The sequence below is a fragment of the Ambystoma mexicanum genome, chromosome 5p (assembly GCF_040938575.1).
Source record: "Ambystoma mexicanum isolate Mex_15411 chromosome 5p, UKY_AmexF1_1, whole genome shotgun sequence".
Lineage (NCBI taxonomy): Eukaryota > Metazoa > Chordata > Amphibia > Caudata > Ambystomatidae > Ambystoma > Ambystoma mexicanum.
In genome coordinates this window covers 890,372,160-890,386,373 of record NC_090930.1, presented here as the reverse complement: position 1 = coordinate 890,386,373, position 14,214 = coordinate 890,372,160, and the positions used below count along the sequence as shown (strand labels likewise).

At 43.3% G+C, this 14,214-nt stretch overlaps 1 protein-coding gene across 1 annotated transcript in view; it reads right to left on the bottom strand.

The window, feature by feature from the left end:
- PKD1L1 (polycystin 1 like 1, transient receptor potential channel interacting) overlaps nucleotides 1-14,214 on the bottom strand; it is a 2,330,280-nt gene that overhangs the window by 1,281,775 nt on the left and 1,034,291 nt on the right. The window contains exon 23 of the mRNA XM_069613333.1: nucleotides 2,784-2,840. Coding sequence (XP_069469434.1) covers nucleotides 2,784-2,840 — 57 coding nt within the window. The remainder of the gene's footprint in view (nucleotides 1-2,783; nucleotides 2,841-14,214) is intronic.

The following is a 14,214-nucleotide window of genomic DNA, read 5'->3' as shown; positions in this document are numbered from 1 at the left end:
TAAACAGAGTGTTGGGGGCTAGGCAATTGTGTGATTTGGATCAGCTGTGTGAGAGGTCTAACTGTGTCAATTGATCGAGTAAAGCCTGAGCAAAGTACCAACTCCACAGGTTTATTTTGCTAGTTAGCAAACTGTCTTGTGATTTCACTATCCAAGGTTACAAATCCTAAATCCACCATTGTGGCCTGCCAGCAGCCATCGCTCCATTAATTCTCCATGATGTCCATCAGACCTTCCATCCTGAATCTTGGCAAGGCATCAGGGTCAACTGCATAATTATATTTGTGGGACCCCTGTGAACTGGTATGAGCAGGACGCACTCTGCAAGCAGCTCTAGCGAACTTCTGGTTCTTTGACAACCAAAGGTTTGCTCAGGACACCATTAGGCTCACTGATGGGGTGCATGATTGGCTTGCTTCTCTTTGAATTCTCTATACTTTCACCATTAAATCTATGCTCACCAGGCAACAAAAAAGGTTCTGAAGTTAATAGAACATGCCCTAAACATAGCGCTAGTTATGGGAGACCTGGTAGTTCTCCAATATAGCTCTTCTGGGGCCTGCCCTGTAAAGTGGGAGACGTTCCCGCCCTGCTGGTCACTAGAGTACCATCTCTTGCCTCATGCATGTGACCATCACAGTCCCCAGTAAATGATGTCCGCCTCAACAATGTCATAGCAGTTCAGGCACATTGTTAAGCTGGTGTCTTTATGTCTCAAAAACTCCCATTCCTTGGCCATTGCCCCTTGAATCGCCCTTGGTCACTGTCATTGCTAAATAACTGTCCCTATGTCCCCTGAACTGTAACAGCACACGCATTGTCCCAAGAACTGGACCATGCCATTACCCCCGAATTTCCCCTAGGGCATTGCTCCATAATGACCTTATATATTAGTACAATGGGCCACATTCTCCTGTGGCCCAGAAGTGCAGGATGGCCATGATCAAATCAGCCATACACTGGGGACGAAACATGGGGGCGAAACTTGGGTGGTGATTTTGGAAAGAGAAGATTGATATACTGCGTACCAACCCTGCCATGATGACCATCGAGTCCTAATGTGCAGGAAAGTGCAAAGTGATGCCCATCTGTGCAGTAGGATGGGGACACCCACATTTATAGAAGGACCAAAGCACTGGCAATCAGAGGAGGAACAAGCTAGCAGAATCCCTTGAACCCAGAGGTAAGACTGTCACCACTTTCCCCATCACCACTGCTGCCAGACCCCTGATCAAGCCATGATGTCCATGCATAGCCCATCATTCTGCATGGGACCTGCTGAATTGAGTGGCTGTCACCTGGAGTGGCATGCTCTGCTGCTTTAGGTATTCTTCTCGACTCCTGCAGAATAGATTTTACCATAATGGGCACCACCCATTATAAACAAGTGGCCAAAGAATACCATGCACCTCATAAACAGCTTTCAATGTGGCTTGCTCATCAAAGCTACAAATGCTCAGATCTGAACAGAATGGTTGGCTTAGCATCATTCGCTCTCTTGACTGCCTTACAGATGAGGTTTTCTATTGGCATCAGGCTCATGCATTTTTTTACTTCTCCTCCCCACTGTCCTGCACCGTAGAGGGTAGTGGAAACTGCTTCTACACAATATACAGCAAGAGACGCCTGCAGGGGCTCCCACTAAAATCTATAGCTGAATCGGATTAATATGCAGACGGGAACAAGCATCTCCTATTAAGCACAAGGCAGATAGTTCAGCGAGTTAACGATTAAATAGGGCCAACTTTCACTTTGCGAGTCATCATGGCCAAGATCTTCGTACTAATAGTTTACTACTATTGCTCTTCCCATCTCCCCTTCAACCTCACACTTCACACTTCACTGACCTGAATGCTTACCAGGCCTGTGAAAGATCAAATGTCTGCAACCTTTACTGTTTGCCTGGAAGTTCTACAAAATGGCTGTGCCGGCGGTTGACGCCTCACAAATCAAATAAATGATCCCACAAACGTGCATAAGTTGAGTGTCATTCCTTTGGGTTATGACACCTACCATTACAGTGCCTATAAACAGGATTAAGTCGGTGTTAAGCAGGATTAAAAGTTATCAATATTACCTGCTTTACTCAACTTTTTGTCTTCACATTTTAGAGGCTTTATGCATATCCGAATTTCTCCTAAAACTATGCAATGTCCACTTCTAAGGTTCACAAAGAAGTTGCTAGGACTTATTCTTGGACTTACTCCTGGGAAGAGAAGTGTGAGTCTGGTGTAAGAAAAGGATGCTACCGGTAACTACTTTGTAACTCCAATAGTCACCTCCGCACATCTACCTCACAGGTATTCCTGGTAACTTCTTTGTGAATCATCGCATCTTTTTCTTTATACATGTACCAACCAGCATTTGAGGAATACTGCCGGGATGATCCCTATAAGGGTGAAACCAGGTATGTAATTGTCTGCATCCTTGAAAAATGGCTGTTTTGGGTTGACAAAGCTATGTATAAAGTAGCACTGCCGTGCCCTGTAAAACAAAGACCATTTATTGAAACAAAAGGCTTACATTTGGGCTAATTTGCATACCCACAATGCCTATCTGATGTTGCTCTGTACTGGACGTGAACGTCCAGCAATAGTTACTAGGTGCTGTGGCATGTGTGACTTGGCTCAAATGGATTATTCTGCATTCACTTTTCAGTTAAAAAGTTATTTTTCAAAACTTTTTAAACCCCACCATAATTTTGCTGGTTTGAGGAAACACTGGACAGCTGACACCTCAGAGACAGGACAATCACACTGTTACTTTGAAATGAAATAAATTACCTGCTTTGTAATAGTCATCAGCTCACTAAGCATTGTCAAAAGATCAATCATTTCTTCCTAAAATGAAAACGGAAAGTTAAATTAGTTAGTTTGCGCGTTATGGCATCCAGTCATTATTGTTCAAACAAAAGCTCGTAAAACTGCTCTCTCCAGAACGAACTAACTTAAGCAGATTTTGCAATTTTCACAAAGCATAATACCATCAAGACAGGAAGAACCATCAGCTGTAACAGTTATAAAGCAAGATGAATCCCCAACTCATTGCAGCCGTTTTGCTGCATTTCCTCGCAGCATTTTTATGGGGGTTGTGGGATTAGAGAAGGTGTGAAGGAGTGGGCGGCTTGCCCTTGATAAAAAGATGGGGAAAATGCAGGGAAACGGCGACGATGAGGCCACCTATGAATGGTATAACGTCCTTCTCAGCATGTACCCTGCTACATCATTATGGCATCATTTTAAAATCATTTTGTTCGGAAAATTAATCACAAATATATTTTTTCAATGTAACATGAAGCTCGAAGCGTTGGAACTTTTCTCACTTTGGAATACACATATAAAAAGTACCCATCTTTTTCACAAACTAATGATATAAAGGTATCAGGTAATATTATCCCCATATATATGGTCGCCGTAAATAATATTGCCAGGAAAAGGTTGTGGCGATATTATATGGGTGACCATATATATGGGGTTCCATGCAATAATGTCGCCACAAAAAACCGCCATTTTTCGGCGATATTTTTGCATGGCGAGATTTTTGTGTCGACATTATTACATGGAAACCTAATAATCAGTGTAAAAAAAATATTCCCCAAGCGTTTCAGTGTTTGTGGGTTTCCTGGTGTGTGTGGGGTGTGGCAGGGATGAAATAGGCAAATGTTGAGGCCTGGGTACCGGTTACTCTGCCCAATTGCAGCCATTCGCTTGTTTTAAAGGCCTAGTGGTAGTGGGATGCGTTTGGTCCTGGGAGTTTGCTATATTTTCATTTCGTAGGCGAAAGCATGGATGGAATCTTGCTAAGCTAGGAGACGGATATATTTGGGTGTATAAATACCACTGTTCCTACGCCTCTTGTGACATACCATTATCTGTCCACATGTTCCAAATTGGGTAGATTCCATGGGTTGGGCGATATAGTAATGTACACATTAATTTCAGGAGAAACCACAAGATGGACGGTGGCCATGGTTAACTTAATTGAACTCGCATTCCGCCTGATCAACCAGACATCGACTCCATCAGCAACCCAGCTGAATGGAGATTAATTGAATGGATTAGCGTGAAGAGGGTTTGTGTCTGACCACATCCGAGACACCTGAGGATAGAGACGAATGTTTGGGCAGCACCTAGAATCGGAGTTACCTAGCTCGTTGGAAATTTTGATAAAATTCAGGTGTTCCCTGAATAAACTAAAAATATAATGTACACATTGGCCAGAGCCAGCCCCAGCCCCCAACCTCCATCTCCAGAGGCCAGGCTGATAACGCCATGTCTCGGCAGGATAGCTCAGGGGCAACACGCCCTGTCTTGGAGAAACACAGGTTCGATCCCCAGGTCGGCGCTTAGAAACCTTTGGGTATTAAGATCGTTATAAATAACCAATTACAATTACAATGCACATTTCACAACTTTTTCAGAGCAATCGTTGCTTAAAGTCATGATTAAACATTCGTTGTAAGAGGTGAACGGCACCTACCCTTGTATTGTATGCTAAACCTAACAAAAATGCCTCTTCAGGTGTGGCATTTGTTAGACATGCTTATCCTCGCCAACACAATGTAGGATGCACACAGATTTCTACATCAATATGTATTAGCGTCTTATACAGGCACTCCTTTTCTAATCATGTGCTTTTTAATGTACCATTATCTTCTCATTTACACATTATTTTGAACACTAGCTAGTGCACTTAGTACTTATCCCTAAAGGCATTCAGACACTCCCCCTTTCACTTATATACGCGTTTATTCAATACCCATGGCTGATGAGATTACAGGAACTCCCCATTCCAGAATGAGAATTCAGAAGCTGGTCTCGCAAAACCATCTGGGGTGGAATGGTGGATGGAATTGAATCTTTTCTGGAAAACAGTACAATATTTCAGGCTGGAAGGGGCAGAAAGGGAAAAGGGATGGTGCACCTTATACAGCCTCGCATTAATGCCAATCCGAAAGGGAAGCAAATATTACGTCATAGCGTGCTCGATTCTCCACCAGCGATCTGCATACAACCTATATTGGTAAATTAAGATGCCTGTATGTTCGCAGGAATTTTGATCATGAGGTGTACAAATATGAATTGCTTCTGACTTAACCAGCACTAAAATCATGGACTGCGAAGGGAAGCTGCTGCAGCCTTAACTTTGACACCATTATAAGTCAATAATGGTAGACTTCATTAAAATCTCCAGAAAGGCTCTGCACCATTATTACCAGCAAAAAGAAACGCATTGCAATTTGCACCGCATGTGCAAATAAGTCAGACAAAAAGAGAAAACCAGAGAAGTGAAGGAAAGAAAAAGAAGAAATGCGGCAATGAACAGTAAGAAACTGAAGCTGAAAAGGATGTGATGAACTATCAACAGGTCACGCAATAGGCAGTAGTAAGGGTTCAAATCCATTAATAACTTGGTCAATGTGGGTGCCAATAAGCGATATAATTATAGGGGCAAAAACTGCAAATTATGAGGATTGGTATAATACAGGTGTCAGGTGAGGTTAATAAGTGTCCATGACCCAAATAGAGGAATACTGTTCTCCGCGGTTTCCAGAATGTAGTGTATTCAAAAAAAGGATGTAGCTGCCAGTACGCTACTTGTTTCATTCCCAATCCCTGGTATATAGCACCCACCTGGCTTCTTGGCATTTCTTTTTTACTGCCAGCACTCTTTGCCCCACCCCCAGCTTTGTTGTATGTGTCAAGCAGAGATATGCTCACTAGCCAAGAGTAGGGGTCACCCTTCTGGACCAGGATCAACGCCTTAACAAAATCCCACCAGACAGTATTTCTTATCGTTTGCTTTGGGTTTTTGTCAGGCTGCGTTATTGTAACCCACCGGCCATTGGTCACTTTTCTGGGCCAAAGGCTCCTGGTCAGTGGTTGGTGCACTCAAGCTGTTCAGATCTCTCCTTTTAGGCCTGGTCCATAACAATATCTGTCATATAGCCTTCAGCAGACTGCTCTGAACTCTTTCAACCTTGTCTCTCCGTATGTCTAAAAAACAGCCCTCAGCAAGTTTGTCTCAATCTAGTCTTTCCCTGTGATGGGCTCTTCTCCAGAGACTCCTTATCTTGTCACCCCTGTCAGGTGTGCAACCCAATCTTTGCAGACTAATGGAAAACTCTAGGCTCATGTGTACTGTATCTGATAATCTTATCCAATAAGGGCTCTTATAGGTTATCCCGGTGGCCTATTTGGGGTCCCTGAACTGATTGGTTGTTCAATGTTCCCCTCTGGTATTCTGCCTCTTTCCCAATTAGATCTCGTCTACCTTCTAATTAGCTCCCTATTTAACTGTCTTTTGTTAGACTATTCATGACAGCAGCAGAAGATTTAAGAGGCTGATTTGTCATTCTGGAGTCTCCATGGCAATAGCTGTGACTCCTTGATGGATTCTTCTTTTGGAGGATTTGGGTTTGTGGTATCTTCATGAAGGGTAGTAAGTGTTGAATCTGTAAAACTAAACTACTCTTTCCTGTGGGAGTGACCCTTAGGTTGAAGTTTCAGTTCACCCTGTACTCGTGATAACAAAATACAAGGATGGGAAGAAGTGTAGCGTCTCTGCAGAATCCACCACCATGTACCATCTCTAGTTTGCGTTTCACCTGGTCCTCAGATACTCTACACCCAACAGAAGTGACACCGATTATGTCGAAGTCACAAAGGTCAGTACAAACCACGCCGTCAGAAGTGGTAGCACAAAGGCTGATGTCCATTCCAGCTAGAAATACACTGAAAGCAATGAGAATTCTGAACTTCAACCATTTGCTAACTTTCTTTAAAGTAGTCAATGGTTTAAAATTCCAGGCTGCCTCGCGTTCTTATAACAGTGACCTACATCATTCATTTTGGAAAATCTCAAAAGACAGTTTATGAAATTTTCGAACTCTGTCCTCCTTATTGAGAGTTTTCTGATACCCTGATACGCTAGCTAAATTCTTTTCACCACTTCAGAAAGGATTATAAACCCCATTGCTCCACTACAAACTGTTAAAGGAAGGAACAAACATTTTCCTTGATACTCATCCTCACCATGTAAACAAAAGAGGAATACATGTAAAATGGAACACAGATGTAATTGTTGAAAAGAGAACTTTAAAAAATGCAAATGCCCATTATAAGCACCTATTCTTTATAACGAACGATCCTTCCTATGGAATATGATTTCCCTGGCCTCAGGTCGACTAAAGGAACTACGTTCTTGTGTGGTGGGATGCATCAATCCTGTGAAAGAAAATCCTGAACCATCACTTTCAGTTGATGGCGTCTCATGCTATAACACCTATATTTGCAACAAAATCAAGCAAATTAAATCTGAGACAACTGAATCTTGTTCTCTGAATGATCAACTGGCTGTTTAAACTGTTCATTTTGATCAATTTCCTCTTCTATCACAGGACAGTTGTCTGTCATTATTACAGTCTATGAAAAAGACATGTTATTGCAATGATTCCTTTCCCTTTTTCAATGGCAGGGGCACTGGCCTCCTTACCTTCGTTACATGTTTAATTTTTCATCAACATCCAAGATTATTCCCGCCATTCACAGGTTGGCAAAGCTGGACTTTGGTTGAAGTCAGGCTTAGATCTTCCACGTTCAACAAACATTAGGCCTGTTTGTTAGGCAGAAACCTGTGCAGTTCCCTCTGGGACCACTGCAAAAGATTTAGGACTACAGGTGTTTGGCAGTAAACCCACTTGGTAGCAGTCTGTACCACACAGATTCACTTGGTAGCTGTGGCTGAGCAGTCGGACTTCACTCAAGAAGAGTTAGGCAGTATACAGAGTGTTCACAATAGGTCAGAAGAACACAATAGAACAAGTAAACACTGACCAGGGCTTGGTGTAAAAGAGATATAATTATTTATTTAAAACCACATCTAGAAAAACACACAGGCACTAATAGTAGCAATTTCAAAACACGGTCACTAAAAGATATACACTCCCTTAGAAGAATATTAGACAAGTCTTAAGTAAAGCCCCACTTATTTTCAGACAGCAGTGAGTGCTTAACGTAGATGACACACTAATAATTTGTTTAAAAAAAGGGAGAGAAAAGCAGAGAATAAATTGGAACAGATCCCAACACTTTTTCACAAACACAAGAGAGGAAGGTAAAGTAACACCGTGAGTTTAGAGTCAGTAGACCGGATCCACTTTAAGGGGATCAAAACAAAATGTGTCCAAGGTCACACGGTTTGCAGTGCACAAGAGTCTTGTAAAGGTTCAAAAAGGAGTTGGACCAAAGAAAAGAGACCAGTTAGAGGGTCAAAGCGGCCAGCCCAGTCCAGAAGGTTAAGGGGTTATTATTACCTTGTAGCAATCTTTAGAAAGGGAGGCCTGGGGGACACGGTACCTTAAAGGCATGGTCTAGTAAACATTTTTATTGTCCCTACGGGTCGGCCATGTTTTTTTAAGCCTAAGTGGCTCGATTCTAGAAAACTTTCCTATGGACCTTACCCGAGTTTTCGTCCATTAAACGCATGCGAAAACAAGCACCAGGGAGCCGCCATTTTCTGATAATCCTATATTTTCCCCCATCGCCCTGGCTGACCTGCTTTTGCGGCACTAAATCAATTCCCCCGCCCCTGAGCCTGTCATCAGCAGACTCGTACCGCCCATTTCCCAACGCCAAAGCACGTCTCATGTCAACATTTGCTGCGCTTCAGCTAATGACGTGTCGCCATGGAAATGGCAGGACGCCTCTTTTATCAAAGTATAAACAGACCGTTACACAACACACAGCAGCAGATTTTCGATTCCATTCCTCCCTATGTGTTACTTTGAGTATTCTGTGACTCGTTTCAGTGCTCTGGTCAGCTACCTTCGCCGCTTGTAGCCCGTGTGAAAAGATACTAGTACCAAAGCTATAAATTATTTTAGTTTGTTTAACACACAATGGCTACAATAATGCCATACATGTACGAGCCCGAGTATACCGAGGAGGAACTACTAGAAAGGGAAGCACGCGAAAACGATGGGTATTCGGACGGCAGTTGGCAGGACGAATCAACAGATGAAGAGCCTGGGCCTAGTTGAATGGACGGCGTCTCCACCTGGTGCACATGCAATCGGTGCGAGCTAATGCCAACTGAGGACGAGAACTGCTGCTGCCGAGAAAACTCAGAATGCCTGGCCTACATTTCGGAAGGCGAGCCACGACCGCAATGCATCACCGAGCTGCCAGACTTCAGGGCAGCCTGCCTCACACGGGCCGTGTTGAGAATAATGATGGTGCTTATGCATGAACTTCGCGCAACTGTTCGTCCTCGTAATCCGAGTAACGAGTAAGTATACTCTGCTTGTCATGCCACTCCTATTTCATGTTCTTCTACTATATCCAAAATGACATCTACATATCATTGTAACGCATGTAAGTCGTTCAATAGTGTGCATTGTCTAGATAGCATTTGTCCGTGCAGAATGCCATTAGTTACAAGAATTGTCATTGACAACAAACGTTTATTAAACTTATCTTGGTCACTTAAAAACAGTTTGTTTCATTCCTTTTCACAGGTGGTACAGGCTGGTGGCCTATCGTTCCTTTACATGGTGGCTCCACGGGAGGCTTGGGCACCGCGTTCGAAGAGTGATACCCGCCTGTGCCGTTCGTGCCATTAGAGAAGCGTTCCCGAGTGACAGCGGTCAGTATAGGGGATTTTCTCTTGCTGTGCTGCAACCTGAACTGTACAATGTTTAAAGTCTTGTATTTTTGTGTCATCAAAATAAGATACAAAATAAAACACCACATATATTTTAACAACGGTTGTTTCGATTTTTTAAATGAATCAAGTGTGTCTCCATTCAAGGATGGACGTCAGACATCTGTGCTCCGAATAGGTGAAGGTCTGGTTGCTGTGAAGCAGGGTGGTCACTATCTATCTAAGCTAACATAACATATTCTCGATAATGCATGCACTAAATAACACTTGTTCAAAGTCTTTCAGTGGGTTATGTCTCTATAAAAGTCAGACATATGTCTATACTAACAATTACCATTGGATTATATAGCTCTTGGGTCTTGACCACTATAATACACCGGTTGAAGTGTGGGTCTGTGCTCACAAGAATCTCCGGTATGTGGCATTTGATATTGATAAGCAACAATATACTATCATTGATTTAAAGACGATATACTATATATTGATATAAAGGCGGTTCGCGCCGGTGGATGCGCGCTGGCATGGGGGGCTGTCAGGGGCGCGAAAGGCCAAGGTGCCAAACTACATGTACACTTCAAAAGGTATCCCACGCCAAGGGGCCATCGGTCCCATGGCCTCCTCAGACCCCGTGTCTCCAGCCAGGCCTCCTCTTGAAGCAGGCCGCCCCCCCTACAATCCACATAAGTGTGTCTCCATTCAGCAGTCTTCCTGTGCCTTATCTGCACGCCCCAGGCCCATCCATCCCACCCCCCCTGTATCAAAGGCGGTTCGCGCCGGTGGATGCGCGCTGGCATGGGGGGCTGTCAGGGGCGCGAAAGGCCAAGGTGCCAAACTACATGTACACTTCAAAAGGTATCCCACGCCAAGGGGCCATCTGTCACATCGAAATAGATCATCACTGGTCGAATACTTGTCGTTTGATTGTTGCACACAATGTTTAAATCGTGTTTGGCTATTGAGATGTACCTGTGTGTTCGTCCTCACGTGTGTTTTATGCTACAATATTTTGATACATAGTAATGAAAGTACTATGTTTCAGGGAGACGATGGAGCCTCATTCCGTGCAGTCTATGCGGATACAGAAAATATAGTCGTTGCAGCGCAAGAGGAAGGGAGGACATGCGGAAACGAATTGGAGCTACAGCGTGCAGATGTTGAAGGTCGAGGCAAAAAAGTTGCAAGGAAAAAAAAACAAAAAAAGGTTAGTTACAAACAGTTCATAACTTTAAAAAAATGTTTGTGCTGGGGAATATTTTATGTTTTTTTCCAGTCAATTCTACTACACTCAATCTTGTGTTTAAACTGAACATCCCTTTTCCAATCTCTCCTCCAGTTACCCGTGGGTGTCAGAACTATACACACACAGACAGTGAAGCGAATGAGAGATGTGGCTTGCCAGACCGTGTACACTATGGAGGAACTATTGAGGCGAGGCGTGTTCAGGCTCGAGATGCTCATGTCCAATGGCCAGAACATGAATTAACTCTGTTTGGAGACTACAGCAAAGTTGCATTGGACCATAGCTACAGTGCGACCGCACCACCACAAGAAGATGTTATTGAATGTATTGAAGTTAGCTCTGAAGTAGTTGCAGATCAATTTACACAATCTACACCCGCCAAAAATTTGCCACCAAAAAACCTGTCGACATTGTTGTGTTCTCCCATCAATGTTGAAGTAATAGATGTCGAAATGACAGAGAATGAACCAGCCGCAGCATCCATAGACGCATCAGAACTTGATATCAGCGATATTACTTTCCAATGTGTTGAAATCTCCACAACGTCACAGGCCGAAACAACGTTGACGCAGGATGACAGTCTAATGAAAGAGAGCAAATACATTGTATTCGACAGTTGTTTGATGGAAATTATAAGTATGCTGAAATGTGTGCATTCCATTAGTGGGAAAGTATGTGGGAAGCCATTGATTATTGTGACTCCTCAAATAAAAGGCAGTAACGTCAAAATAAATGCCGCCTGTAGATTAAATCATAGGTTCTCATGGTCTGCACAACCGATGCTGGGGAAACTGCCAGCAGGCAATCTACTGTGTGCAGCTGCATCACTTTTTAGTGGCTCCAGTTTTAGAAAGTTAGAGGCTTTCTTTCAGTTTGTGGGACTCCATTTCATTTCTAAAGCGCTGTACTACATATACCAACGTGATTATCTGTTTCCGGCCATTAGTGATGCTTGGAAAATTGAACAATTGTCTCTAGCAAGTACATTCGAAGGCAAACGATTCAGGCCAGCCGGCGATGGGCAGTGCGACAGCCCAGGATTTTCTGCCAAGTACTGCACCTACCACTTTCAGGACATGGATAGTAAGAAAATTGTGAGTTCGGTGGTCGTGCAGGTAACACAATGTACATCCTCAGTGGCCATGGAGAAACTAGGATTTATAAAATCAGTGGAATATCTACAAAGGGAATGCACATCGACCTCATAGCCACAGATAGACACGTTTCAATTGCCAAGACAATGAGAGAGCAGTTCCCACATATTAAACATCAATTTGACGTATGGCATCTTGCTAAATACTACTTGAAAAATGGCGGTCACTGATGCACCACTGTACCAACGTTCACCGCTGGACAGCAAATGAACATTTCCACCAATGTGAACATGGCCCTTTGTCCCCAGAGGAGGCACGGAAGAAGAAGTGGTTGATTCCATCTCACCGACACACAAAGCCATTGAGAAGATTGTTTTCGACAAAACTCTATCAAGAGATTTGAGAGGACTGACAGAATTCTGTCACACAGGAGATTTGGAGGTGTTCCACAATATGTACCTAAAGTACAGGCCAAAGCGCTTGCATTTTAGCTTTCGGGGCATGAAACATCGCACTCTACTAGCGGTCTTGGCCCATAACAGCAATGTCGGACGTGAACAATCTAGGACTAGGGGTAAAGTAAGGATGCCTCGCTACACTAAGGTGTTTTCAAAACGAACTAAGCAATGGGTGATCAAACCAGTCTATGATGAAATGCAGTTCGACTTTGTGAAAGGCCTTATTGTTGCTGTGTTAGAGAAGCACAGATATGGAATTTTGGACGTTTCTGTGCAGAGCAGTGATCCATTGCCACCGAACATTGCGACTGTGCCATGCCCACCCGAAGCACAGCTGATTGTGAAGTACAAATCCCGGTTTAAATAATTGCAATACGATTGTCTTTTTGTAAATAAATGCTATTGTACAGTGTACCTGTAAACCTAACCCCTACCATCATGGGTGGCGAACAAGCTGGGTGTCATCTTTGAATTCGCTCTATTCACCTCACATATGTGTAAGTATATATTTTTCTCATGTCTCATCTCATGTAAATGTAAATGCTGCGCACTGTTAACGGAGGGGAGGCTTGCGTATTGCAAATAATAAAACAAACAACCAATAAATCTCACTTTTAACTCAACTCCTGTGGTACTTTATACTTTCCCTGACCTTCCGCCAAAAATTAAATGTCTCAATTTGGGCTGCAAAGCTCGCAGACAACGGGGACAAAATTGGGGCACTTAGAACGCGCCAGCCAAGCGGGCCGTGGCATTTGGGATAGAAGCCAGTTCGCATTTGCACATTGAGGCGCACTACATAGACGGATTCTAAACTTCCAAGTTCTCACAGATGCCTATACTACGTGATGTTGCAAATAAAAAATGCGAAGGACAGCGCCCAGATGAGGCCCACAAGTCGCCCTGGAAGTATAAGGGTCTATTGTTTTTTGACCTTGAGACAGGGACCATGCCGAAAGAACTACATTTGAAGGGAGTGCGCAATAACGTAAGACGATAAGGCAGAAAATTCAGAAACTAGACGGAGTTTCATTTTAGTTCAGTATACGAAAAATCGTTGTCAAGAGCACGGTCTGTTTTACAGACTGCATTACGAAGAGACACAATGGAAATTTCAAATATAATGTAAGTAAATCTTTACACGCTTTTATACTGGAATGAAGATTTAATGAATGGATGCATGAATAAATGAATGAATGAAGAGCTAGGAAAAGCAAGTAAAACGTGTTCGTAGTGGGCACATGGGCATGCAGGTCCACTGGTCTCACCGATCTCGGTCCTTGGCCCAGCCACTTTTCCCTGCACTGCCTACCTGCACTACGGGACTGTCTCTGTATCCTTCAGCCCCTTCTCCCGGCATTTACCTTGCCACTTGCCACCAGCTGGCCCCATTTAATTTGTATTCAACTAACCATGTACAGCCCTTCCCCATGCGCGATCAGAAGACACCTGGCCTAGTAGGATCGTTGTCTCTCTGCCATTGTTCCCCACCTGCCTCGTCACACCTAGAAACCCTTGAGTATAGGCGCGTTACAAATGCCATATCATATATCATATCATTCCTCACGCATGTAGACTAACTGTCGTTTATCATTGTGTGTTGGCCTCAATTTATTTCGTTACTTTTCGCATTGATTTTAGAGCCGAACATACTCCATTGAACTATCCTTGCAAGCAAATAGTTTCTGATCGGCTGTAATAAATAAAATAAGTAATATTAATGAAGATCGGCTGGCGAGACTAATTATAATTTTTTTGT